Genomic DNA, 13099 nt, shown 5'->3' on the forward strand with positions numbered 1-13099 from the left:
TATTTTACATTTCCAAGAGAAGCAGCAATACTCCACATCTGACAGCACTGTCATGTAATTTAAAATATCCCTTGGTATTCCTGGAAGTTTACTATTTCTGTTAAGCCCGTGGTTCTGAAATGGCTCCATGAACAAAGAAAGTTTGGGAACTTCTGGTACAGTGTTATTCTAAGGCTAAAAGGAGCATGCATATATATGTACATACAGGCACGAAAAGACAACAGTGAAACTAAAAACCTATTGAATGATAAAATGGCCATAGGTTTTGAATGTATGACTTAACCATGATTTTAATAAAAGGGAAACATTCCCATTACCAGTGTGTAATTTTACTGTGGTGGTACATAACAAGCAGATATTGGCTGGCTCTGCCCAACACATTAGGTTAAGGAAGCTGACATACTAAGCCATATGGTTTATTTGCTCAACCAGTCTATTCTGTGGAACAAAGTGCATGTTGTGTGAACTCAGCCACTCTTGTAGTGTTAACTCCATAAAGGCAGCTAACTTTTCTAAGTAGGAATCTATTCTAAAAAGGTGTGTGTGTGTGTGTGTGGGGGGGGAGTCTTCTGAAAATTCTGGCCCTGTCCCCTTTGTGTTACTGTTCCTATTGGTGCAACTGAAGCTTATGGCCAGTGGAAGGTGGTAATTCCTCACACGCATCAACTTTTATGTGATACTTCTACAAATTCCCTTTAACAGAATAAATTTTCCCATCTACTAATAAAAATGGGTTGGGATGCCTTTTTCAAAAATGCATACTTCTGTATCACATGCTACATATATGTGTATGTTTGAGCATATGGAGAATGCTATACATTTTATAATTGCCTGTTAATGAGAACTTTAATATACCAGTATATTAAAAGGTATAGTGGATAAGCATAAGCACTCAGTTTGAATTGATGTGGAAAATTAAATGTGTTCTTTACTAATTACTCTAGAATTCAGTATTAAATCTTAGTATTCAGCAATTTATGAAAGTCCTGGAGAAATAATGATAAAAACAGTGCAACTTGTTCCAGATGAAGAATGCTTTCTCCGACTTATAGATTTCTTACAAATCTATAGGAATAGCACTTTTGTCAGTATGAGTAATGTGCAATTGGCATCTTACTACTAAAGTTGTGCAAAAGCTACATACAGGTAGTCCTTGACTGATTTATTTATTTGTTAAATTTATTTGCTACCTATCTTGCTGTGGGGCTACTCTAGGCAGTTTACAACAATAAAAAGAAAATAATGAAAAGAGTGTAAACAGAACAGAAGATAAAAGAACAACAAAATAAACAACGAAAAAGAACACAAGATTACATCGATATAACCAAAAAAGATGGACGGGTGAACAGTAAAAAGCAACGGGGGGGGGGGGGGGAGGTGGAGACTGCCATCAATCCAGCAGCTACCTCCAGCATGGAACTCCCCCATTTGGACCCCAGGCCAACCGGCTGAGCCAGGTCTTTAGGCTCTTGCAGAAGGATGGGGGGGGGTGGGGGCAGATCTTACCCTAGAGGGTAAGATTTTCCAAAGGGCAGGTGCTGCAGCAGAGAAGGCTCTTCTTCTGGATCCTGATAGCCTCAGTTCTTTGACTGGTGGGATCTGAAGTAGGCCCTCTCTGTCAGCACGACTCAGATGGGCTTGTCCTAGTGGGACGAGGTGGTTCATGAGGTAGCCTGGTGATATGTATAAACTTCCACCTGATAGGAAATCCCAGTGAATAAAAAGGACCAGGAATATTTCTAGTACCAAATGGCCTTCAGAATTGCACAGAAAGAAAATGTTAAGAGATTATGTAAACTTCAGAATATGGCTCAAACCACCAAGATGTTTAGATCAAAAGCCAGAGCATCATGCTTCAATGGGAAAAATAGATCTAGGCAGGTTTTCCCCATTATTATCCTAGCCCACTTTTGTCCGCCTTTTTCCCATGGCCAACCCAGTCTCAACAAAATGAACAAAGCTGTGTTTCAGGCATTTGATTTTTGCAAAGAAAGGTGTTTTTTGTCATTTTGTTGTGTACACAGTATACAATGTGAGTTGTACATATTGAGAGAAAAAACATCTCAGACACTAATAATGAACAATAAAAATATATAGGAACATTCAGTAATACAGAACACAAATCTCACACCTTGAGGCGTGAACAAGATACACAGAAATACACGTTGTAAAAAAGGGGGCCTTTCAAGATCCAAATACAAGGGTGGGTGGCGGAGGAGGAATGTCTCTTTTTGTCACAGGGAACTGGGTTGTGCATGTGTGTGTGTTGTGCTTGTCCTTGTCCTTGTTCAGCTCAGAGCTGGGTCTGTCCAATTCTGGGTGCTCAAGTTTGGCTACTCTGTCCCTCCAACTGGGAGCAATGGTTTAGCAAGGCTCTCCATGGGATTGGTGGTGCAAGTCTATTGTCCCAAGAACTGCCAAGGCTTTAGGTCCCTCTAAAATTAACCCTATACTATAAAAGATTCCCCTCAACTCATTCTTCTCATTTCCCCAAACCCATGTTCAGCTAACCCCACTTCCACACACAGCTATCTGTTACAATCCATCACTTCTAAGGCCAAACAGCTATCAGTAACCTGGTTTATTAAGTAAAGCTGTTTTTTAAAAAGTCTAAGTTGTAAGTTTTAAAAATACTCAAAAGAAACCAGGCCACTCTTCCCTTTAAAACCATTCTCTTTGATTAGGGCTCATTCACCAAATTCCACCCCCCCCCCCCCGCACACTCACATACACACTTGCCAACCCCTATTCATCCACAATAAATAAGGGGAGAAAATGAGATTCACCAGTATCTCTGTGCATACATTAGGGACACTAACCTAAGTAACCAAACAGGTTTTAACATATTTCCGTGCCCTTCAGAGATTTGTTTGAACTAGTTCTCTATGTTGAGACCACCAATTATGAGGTGGGATTTATTTTCCCACCATCCCTGAAGTACCTTTTCACATCTCCCTCCCCACTACCCAAAATCTGAAAAGTACATTGGGGAAACTCCTGTAAATCCTGTTGATTTGGACAGATGGAAAGAAATCAGAAGCCTTGGAAAAACCAAAGTTATAAGAGCAGAAGGAAAATTCAAATGGAGGAATGGTTATGGTTAGTGAGGAAGGAAGAACAAGGTTCTAGAGGAGATGGGCCAGGAATAAAGGATGACTTGATGGGGGAGAGAAATCAAATTTATGTATTCATTCATTCAATTTATATAGCCACCCATCTCAAACAAGTGACTCTGGGTGGTGACTATGGAAAAGGGAGAAATAGCAATGGAGGAAGAATGAGGTAGACTTTGGCATGGAGATGGGAATCTGACATAGGAAGATCTACATTCAAGTAAGGGATTGCTTTGGGAGGTCAGTAGAAGATCTGGGGTGAGGAATGATGATAGTCGGCCAAAGCGTATGACTGACGTAATTGGGAAGGTTACTGGGCGGGGGGATGCAGACACACACTAGATAATGGCTAGCTGGATAAGGGGTGGAGAGCCCACCTGAGAATCGAAGAAGACCAGGTCTTCATCCTCTAGCTCATCAGTTTATCATTTCAGTTTAGGGTTGGAGAGGGAGCTTTGTTTAGGAGGCAGGATGGGGTAGGAGCAGTGGTGGGATTCAGCCAGTTCGCACCACTTCGGGAGAACCGGTTGTTAACTTTCTGAGCAGTTTGGTGAACTGGTTGTTGGAAGAAATCATTAGGGCAGAGAACCGGTTGTTAAATTAGTTGAATCCCACCACTGGGTAGGAGACACAAAGTCTCCCTTCTCACCTCAATAACAATGATAAAAAAATTAACCTAATAAAAATTTCAGTCAAAACCAAAGAACGTCACAGCTACAGATGAAAGGAGAGAGAGAGAGCAACTCCTGCACGTCATGAATTTCAAGTTAGTCAAATACAATATGATAGACTTTTTATGCTATACAGTATATACAGCTTCAGGGAGGGGGGAGCAGAATCCTGCCTTGTTAGACACCATAATACGTGGAGAATGGGGAAAAAAAATTCCTCCCTCATAGAAGTGCAGATCTACCACTGGGGAAGGCTTATCTAAAGCCCTCTATACATTCCTCACATGATCCAGGGGTGGGGGTGGGGGGCAATTGTGAAATCTGGGGGAGGAGAGGGGAATTTCAGGAAGTCTTGCTATAGTCTTGGCAGAGATGTCACTAGGCTCTCCCCTGCTCATTTACTGCTATCTATTCAGAAAGAAAATGTTCCACATAGCCAAATGTGCTAGAATCACCCAATTCAATGGCAATAAAAGCGAATCCTCCAGCAGCAATTGCCTCATGAAAACACAAGGGGAGGGAGGGAGGGACAGAAAGAAAGGGAAGTTTTTCCAGAAAGGGAGAAAATCGGTGCTACCAGATATGATTAGGAACAACAAGCTTGGCAATAAATATTCTTGTTGGAAGCAAAAATAGAAGTGATTGCCATTAGCGTATGGATGGATGGCTTCCCTTCACTCCAAACATTTATTTGGCAAATATGGGATCAGAGATGTTGGAGAGCAGGGGTCATATTTCCTGATCAGACTATGAATAAAAGGAGCTAGACACTGTATAAAGAGTGGCCAATGCACCATCCCCCCTGCTCAATTCTCAGATCTCCCTAAGGAGAAGTAAAGGTTCCTGATGGAAGAGATGTAGGGTAGAACCTCAGAAGACCCTGGTCCTTCTCTTTTCACCAATCTCACTACTATCAACTCACTCCATGGTGAGAAATCAAGAAGCCTTTTGGCTCTAAATCACACACCGTCATTTCTCTGACTTTCCAATGGGTTCCCCTGTTCTCAACCCCCACCCTGAGCAAGAGGCAAGTCTGTTCAATTAGATATTTATACATTTATATATAAATAATATTTCTCTGTACAGCCAGGGCAAAAGGGAAAGGGGTGTTCCAACCATCCAATTATTTGATGAGAACCCTCCTCAAAATGTCCTGCCATTGCAAACCTCCACCCTCCACCACGACACAGGCTTGTCCCATGTCCTGTTTAAGGAAAAAGAGAAACCCCCAAGGAGAAGGGGTGGTGGTGGTGGTGAGCTGAGTCTGGACTCGTTGCCTGTATTAGTACCTCTCAACTTTCCTCTTCCCACTTCTTGATCTGGCTCTGCAGAGGGGCAGGCATTAGGCAGCCCCTCCTGGGGTGTGGCTCTGATGATGGTGTTACACACATTTGCTTTGAGCCTGAGTCAGCAATTTGCTGAAGGAGTCAAACAGTTTCTCCAGCCATGGCTGGTTGCGCATGCACTGCTGCACCACCTCCTCCTGGCCCAAGTCTTCGTTTTGACCCACAATTGCCATTGTCTAGAAAAAAAGGAAATGAAAAGGTTGAAATATTAGCCATGAAGCCACACAGGTGGCTCAAGAAATCCACAAGTAGCCAGAATTAATTAGTCTGTATTTGGGGCCAAAGCTAAAAAAATCATCACTAAAAGTCCTGAGACTTTTTAAACATGACACCATTCTGTATTTTTAATGAGCTTCAAAAACTGCAGCTTATTTACAACTCTACTTGTACATATTAGTGATGTAGGTGTAGATGAAGATCTCTTAATTTAAGAAAACCCATAGTTATTTTTTAGTAATTTGTGTACTTATCTTGGTCTTTTTTGTATTTTATTTCATTGCTGTGTGGTGGAATCTCCAGCTAGAGGGAAAGGTCAAGAGGGCGCCAGGTTTAGAGTCATTGCACTGCAGTAAGCAGCACAGCCAGACCTCCCCCAGAATCTTTGAAGCCTTATCTTGTTCCCAAGGGAATACAGTCAGTCTTGCATTCAAGTTAAATTTTGGCATAGATGGCTTCTTTAACCCCTCTTTCAAACCAGCGGTCCTCTCTGTCCAAAATGTGGACTTTGTTGTCTTCAAAAGAGTGGCCTGTCTCTTTTAAATGCAGACGGACTGCTGAATCTAGTCCTGATGTGTTTGTTCTCCTACATCAGGACTAGATTCAGCAGTCCATCTCCAATCTACAACACAGTCCTTTCAACAGTTCCAAGAAGGCTCCACACCCATTTGCACAACTCAGGTGACCCTGACAACACAGATAATCAGGTGACCTTAACGACTCGCAAAAAGAATGCAAATGACCAGCTGTCTGCAAGGAGTATAAATCCTTCCATTCCCCACCACCCAGTCAGAGCTAAAGAAGCTTCTTGGATGAGAAGTGAAACGTCTTCAAAGAAAAACCAGAAAGTCCAGTTGCCTCTTGGAAAAAAGCACCTTTGGGATGTGCTGTACATTAGTTTGTTTGTTTCTTGCAGTGAGTTGGTGCTTATACAGGTAGTCCGTGACTTATGACTGTTTTTCACACTTATGACCATTGCAGCATCCCCATGGTCACATGATCAAAATTCAGATAGCAATAGCGCTTAGACTTATATACCGCTTCATAGTGCTTTTACAGCCCTCTAAGCGGTTTACAGAGTCAGCATATTGCCCCCAACAATCTGGGTCCTCATTTTACCCACCTCGGAAGGATGGAAGGCTGAGTCAACCTTGAGCCAGTGAGATTTGATCTGCTGAACTGCAGCTAACAGTCAGCAGAAGTAGCCTGCAGTACTGCACTCTAACTACTGCGCCATCTCGGCTCAGTTGCTTGGCAACTGGTTCATATTTATGACAGTTGCAGTGTCCTGGGGTCAAGTGATCACCTTTTGAGACCTTCTGACAAGCAAAGTCAATGGGGAATCCAGATTCACTTAACCATGTTACTAACTTAAATGCTATGATTCACTTAACACCTGTGGCAAGAAAAGTTGTAGCTTGTGCTAGCTGTTTCTTTGGAACAAGCTTCAACACAGGCAGCCTTATTCTGATGTTTTTGTGCTGTTTTCGATGGTCAGTTATTCTTTGTTTCAATTCTTTTACTTCTTTAGTTAGAGGGCTTTGTTCTTCCTGAGGCAGAGGAGTGGGTGCCTGGTTTCCAAATGAAAACAATTGTATATCTCTGCTGGATTCCTCTACTGCCAACTCCCCCTGGTTTGCCTCTACATTCTGAGTGACTTCTGGCAAGGCTTTGATTTTATTGCCCTGGGTAAACCTTTGCAGTTCTTCCAAGTCTGCTTCTGTGAATATTTTATTTCATATCATAAATCGACATTGATCTGCTAGCCTCTGTTCTGTTATTTCTGATTCTGGATGTTGTTCTTTCCAGAACTGGTGCATTCGTTTCAAGTATCTTCTTCTTGTTGGACTTGATCTGTAATAACAGATCATTATTTCTTTGTTTTCAATCACTGTATATTTGCAATGGGTAAACACCTTTTCTTCCAGTAGTTCTGCAGCTGCTGGCCTTGGTTCCTCAGCCAACAGTCCTAAGTCCTGTAGGTCATTTTTCACCTGATAATGATGATATTAATTGCACAGTCAGCCAGATGTTCAGACTGGATCAGATGTTCAGAGTGGATTTGGCATTTTTGTCTACTTATTGAGTCCTTTCCAAGGACCTGGAATAGGCAGATCTGGATGTTTGATGTTGTTATAGATATCATTGCAAGATGTAAGCCGTTCCGAGTAAAGCCACCTTTTGCAATTGACTGATGGTGAATTTGTCAATGCCAATAGTGTTTAAGTGGTCCTCCAGTTTCTTTTAAATAATAATAATAATAATAATAATAATAATAATAATAATAATAATAATAATAATTTGGTTCAAAGATGGCCTGAATGATGACCTCTACCATGCCTGCCTGGCTCAAGGGGCCCCAGACCGCCTGCACGACTGGTACATCCTGGCTGAAGAAGTGGAGATTGACATGGCCTGAAACCAGTACTGAGGGGGAAGAGCCTGGAAGAGATCCCCACCCCAGGGGAAGCGAGAGCCATTCAAGCTGCAATTCCCCCTGACACCAAGATCATCTGCCTGCTTCAAATGCGGGAAGGAGGGGCACCATGCAGCTGAGTGTCATTCAAAAACTCCTGCTCGAAAGCCAGAACACCTGACTGGAGGAAAGCCTGCAAAAACAACCCCCCGAGGAAAAGACACCGCACTGAGAAGTGGAGAGGCCATGGAGTTTTGCTCCCTCGCAAAATCGGGGGAAGGAACTCCGGTATCACCTGGGGAGGAATCGGGCCCTTCTGAGAGTGATCCTGAAGACGACCCGCTGGTAAGCAAACCAATTGAGCCACTCACCCTGCCCCTAAGACTATTCGTCCCCAGCCGGGGGAAAAGAGTGAAAATCTCAGTCCTCTTGGACTCAGGGTGCACCTGGTGTCTGATTACCCCAACCCTGGTGGGAAAATTGGGCATACACTTGCGGAAACTAAAAATCCCCATCACGTTCTGCCAGTTAGATGGGTCAGAATTTCTGGACATAGCAATGGGGACTCATGATGAGAGACTCACTTTCATTGTGGCACCTGGAATGGAATGGCCGCTTAAACCCACGCGACCAAAAATTGCCACCCCGGTGCTATTCCGAGAGAAGAAAGATGGGTCTTTGCACCTTTGTGTAGATTATAGAAAGTTAAACACTGTGAGTGTGGAGAATGTGTATCCTCTCCCCCTCATGAAGCACATGTTAGCCCACCTCTCCAAAGGAATTTTTTTTCCAAAACTGGACTTAAGAGAGGCTTACTACCGAATCAGGATTAGGGAAGGCGACGAACGGAAAACAGCTTTTAACACTCCTTTGGGGTGTTACCAATTCAAAGTGCTCCCATTTGGATTACAAGGCGCCCCTGCCATGTTTATACAACTGATATACGAGGTGCTTCATAAGCACCTGTACAAAGGGGTTCTGGTGTACTTAGATGACATTTTAATATACACAGAGACAGAAGCCAAGCACGTAAAGCTTGTCCGAGTGATCCTAAACAAACGTCGCGCTGCGAAACTTTACGCAAAATTTTCCAAATGTGAATTCCACAACGATAGAATTGACTACCTGGGATATAGGATTTCCCACGAGGGCATGGAAATGGACCCAGGGAAGTGCAAATAGTGATCGACTGGACTCCCCCTCCCGCACCCGCAAACAACTACAAAGCTGTTCTGCCCCAACTACGGACCCCAAAGAACGCAGCACACACAAAGTCCGTTCAAACCTTAGTTTACTAAATAAACCAGTTTTTTACAACAACGGCTGTTAATTAACTGCATTAACAGCCACCAAGAATTCAAAGAATAATACTGAAAGCTTACTGTGGTTGGCAGAATGCCCAGAAGCAATTTGCAGGAAGCTGATAAGATAAGCAAGACAAGACACGAAGGTATGTGAACGAAGTTGTTCCCTGCAAATTGCTTCAGTCGGCGTTCCTCCTTAAATAGGCTAAGGGAGTGGCCAATTAGCCCCAAGCCTTACTCTCGAGGAGACCTCCTCCTGAGGAGCCACTCCTGCCTTTTGGCAGCTCTGCGCACCCGTGCATCGAGAAGAGGCTCCTCCTCTTCGTCCTCTTCACTTAAGGGAGCTTCTGGAGCTTCTGAAGGCCCTGGCTGAATCCCCGCCTCTGGCACCACATCTTCTCCAGCCTCCTCATTGTCTGACTCGAGTGCCAGCTGCATAGGCTGCTGGCGCAGCACCACACCAGCCTCCTCGCTGTCAGAATCAGCTACTAGCTGCACAGGCCGCTGACAGGCCACAACAAAAGCTTCCTGGGGTTTGCACATTTTTACTGGCAATTTATCCCAGCATTTGCACAAATTGCGCTCCCAATCACTAACCTACTGAAAACAAAAGGGGGTGGGGGGACAAATCAAAACCAAAGCAGCCCATAAACTGGACCATGGAATGCCAGGCAGCATTCAATAGACTGAAACAATTGTTCTCAGCCAAACCAGTCCTAAAACACCCAGATCCAGAACAGCCGTTCATCATACAGGCAGACGCCAGTGATGTAGCAGTCGGAACCGTCCTACTCCAAGAAAACGAGCAGGGCCAACTGCAGACCTGTGCATACACGTCTAAAAAATTGACGACACTGAACAGAGATGGGCTATCTGGGAGAAGGAGGCTTTTGCAGTACGGTGGGCTCTCCTTACTTGGAGGCATTTCCTAGAGGGGAATAAAATCCCTTTCAAAGTCTGGACTGATCAAAAAAACCTAGAGGCCCTAAAAACCCCACGGAAACTCTCCCCAAAACAAGTTTGCTGGGCTCAACATTTCAAACGGTTCAATTTCAACCTAAAATACTTCCCTGGGGGGAAATACATTTTAGCAGATGCACTATCCAGAAAGCCTCAGTTTAATAGTGGGAAACCTGAAATGATCAAACCCCTGCTGCTGGCCTCTCAACTGGCAGCCAAAGTGATGACCAGGGCGCAAGCTAAACAAGAACCATTAATGGACAATGCTACCACTCAGGTGTTTAGAAAAGCCCCACAAACTGATGACTGGTTCCTAGCCCATAAAAACACCTGTTTAATTAAAGATGACTTAGCTTGGGTGGGAGGAAAATTATATGTCCCAGCTAGTCAGAGAATTCCTCTCATGCAAACATGCCACAACTCCAAACTGGCTGGTCACTTCGGCTTCATGAAAACCCTACACCTTATCAAAAGGCAATTCTGGTGGCCATCTCTTAAGAAAGACATTGAAAGCTATGTTGCCAGTTGCCCTATCTGTGCAGCAGCAAAGAGGAGACAAGGGAAAACCCCTGGTCTTTTACAGACGGTAGCCGAGCCTTCAGCACCCTGGAGAGAGATCTCTTATGAATTTTATTGTAGAGTTACCTGAAAGTGGGGGGAATACTGTTATTTAACAGACCTCTTCTCCAAGCAGGCCCACTTTGTTCGCTGCCAAAAAATCCCCACTGCTAAGGCACTCGCCAAACTGTTCCTGCAAAATATCTATCGACTACATGGGGCCCCACAAAGGATAATATCTGATTGGGGGGTCCAATTCACTTCAAAGTTTTGGAAGGCCTTTTTGGATCTTCTCGGAACTGGCCAGGGCCTAAATTCTACTCATCATCCTCAGAGTAACAGATCGACAGAAAGACTGAACTTGGTTCTAGAACAATATTTAAGATGCTTTATTAACTATCAACAAGATAACTGGACTGACCTCCTGCCTTTTGCAGAAGTTGCCCTTTTAAGGCCCCAAGAAAACACTCCTCCGACTCCTGTTATGGTCGAAGGGGAACAACACTTTGAAATCAAAAAGATCCTTGACTCCCGTACCCACCCGGGTTCAACTCAATACCTAGTCTCCTGGAGACATTTACCTGCCTCACAAAATGAGTGGGTAGCTAAGAAACATGTTAGGGCCTCTGCATTGCTGAAAAAGTTTCACTTGAAGTATCCTAACAAACCGAACTAACTCTCTATGATGTTCATCTTTCTGTTCTCTCTTACAGGTAATCCCCTCATTTTTTTGAAGGGGGGCAGCATGTCAGATCCCTATCGTGATACTGTCATTCAAGTGGGGAGGGGACCCCGGATTCTTTTACTCACTTATTGCTCTCATCCTGTTTTCCTATGTATCCTGTAATTCCCTAGTTTATAACTTTTACCCTGTCACCTATTCTGCCCTGTGCTTTGATTTACCTTGGGGGATGTACAAGGGGGGAGAGGGCCATCTGTTTTCTCTCAGTTTGGAAGCCTCACAGAAGAAGCGCATAGGAATGACTCATGTCTTTTTCAGGACGACTGTTTCCACAACTTCACACCTGTGGATTGGCTCATTCAAAATCAAACTGAGAGGAGGGGTTTCTAACCACTTTATCCTAATGGAATTGCCTGGGGGGAACTCAGACCCTGATTTGCACTGTCTTGCATTCACTTCCTTTCAATAAAAGTTTTCTTTTGAAATACTAAAGTTTCAAGTGTCCATGCTTTCTTGAACAGGCGGGAGAGGCAGGACCTTACAGTCAGTACTGATCACATGACCCCAGGACACTGCAACCATTATAAATATGAGTCAGTTGCCAAGCATCTAAATTTTGATCATGTGACCATGGGGATGCTGCAACGGTTGTGTGAAAAACAGTCATAAATTATTTTTTTCAGTGTCGTTGTAACTTTGGTCACTAACTGTTGTAAGTTGAGGACTACCTGTATCAATCAATTGCAAAAGGCGGCTTCACTTGGAACAGCTTACATCCTGTGGCAATATCTTTAAAACACTTATCCCAGGTCCTTGGGAAGGACTCGACAGGTGGAGTGATGCAGGTTCAAGTCCACAGAAACTCACACTGGATAACCTTTGGTCATTCACTCTCCCTCAGCAAAACCTCCCAAAGTTGTTTTGGAAAAAAAAAAGAGAGGAAACAATCCTATGCATGCTGCCTTGAGCTCCTGAATGAAAGATAGGATATAAATCTAACAAACAACCTGGAAACTCAAATGGGGTTTACTCAGGGCCTTTACTTACCTCATTCTTACAACGCAGAAAGGTGTGGTACTTGTAGTGGTGAAGGGAATGGTAGAGGGTGTAGAAAAGGGACTTCTCTGCTTCCACACTGAATTCCTGTCAGCAATAAGGACAAAGAGTGAAGTGAAACCTCACTGCATGTTACATTTCCATACAACTTTACAACAGCCATGAACTTCTAAAATCTTATATTTAATATTCCCTCTGAGTGATTAATTTAAAAAAAACCTAGGAAGTTTTCACCTGCCCATATCTTCTCATTTAAGCCTTTGTTAAACTGATTAACAAAGTTAAAACTCTTTCCTTCCTGTTACATGGAGCCATCCCCACCTCAATACCTGGAATTTCAATTACGGCAATTAATGGGCCTGGTCATGCAGGAGAATGAGGTGCAGGGATGAAGCCACATAATCAGGTGTCTGATGGACAATGCTGTTTCAGAATGCCAGAGGTGGAGGTGGGGATGAAAGATGCCATTGTAAAGTCCATTTTACAATTTACAAGAGGCATATTTTTTTTCTCCAAGTTAAAAGAGAAAACATAAATGAGCGTCCACACAGTGGAATGGAGTATTCAAAAATATGACATGAAAAGGTAGATTTTCTTACCCCTCACTTTCATGTCCATCACTAAGATTCCACTCTTAACTTACCTTCTTTTACTCCCCTTTCCTGCCAAAATCTACTACACAGCTTTCCAAAAGTGATTTCCTTCTGAAGGGATAGGCTTGAACTTCCATAACTGCTACATCTGTTGGCTGAGAAATCTATTACTATCATTCTTCCA

General features: G+C 43.4%; 1 protein-coding gene across 1 annotated transcript in view; it reads right to left on the reverse strand.

The window, feature by feature from the left end:
- Positions 1-1974: 1974 nt before the first annotated feature.
- PRR12 (proline rich 12) overlaps positions 1975-13099 on the reverse strand; it is a 113937-nt gene continuing 102812 nt past the window's right edge. Inside the window, exons 13-14 of the mRNA XM_070944435.1 lie at positions 12314-12409; positions 1975-5306 (exon numbers count right to left, since the gene is read on the reverse strand). Of these exons, the coding sequence (XP_070800536.1) occupies positions 5166-5306; positions 12314-12409 (237 nt within the window). The 3' untranslated portion in view covers positions 1975-5165. The remainder of the gene's footprint in view (positions 5307-12313; positions 12410-13099) is intronic.

The sequence above is a fragment of the Pituophis catenifer genome, unplaced genomic scaffold, assembly GCF_029215685.1.
Source record: "Pituophis catenifer annectens isolate HBS135680 unplaced genomic scaffold, rPitCat1.0.hap2 SCAF_5, whole genome shotgun sequence".
Taxonomy (NCBI): domain Eukaryota; kingdom Metazoa; phylum Chordata; class Lepidosauria; order Squamata; family Colubridae; genus Pituophis; species Pituophis catenifer.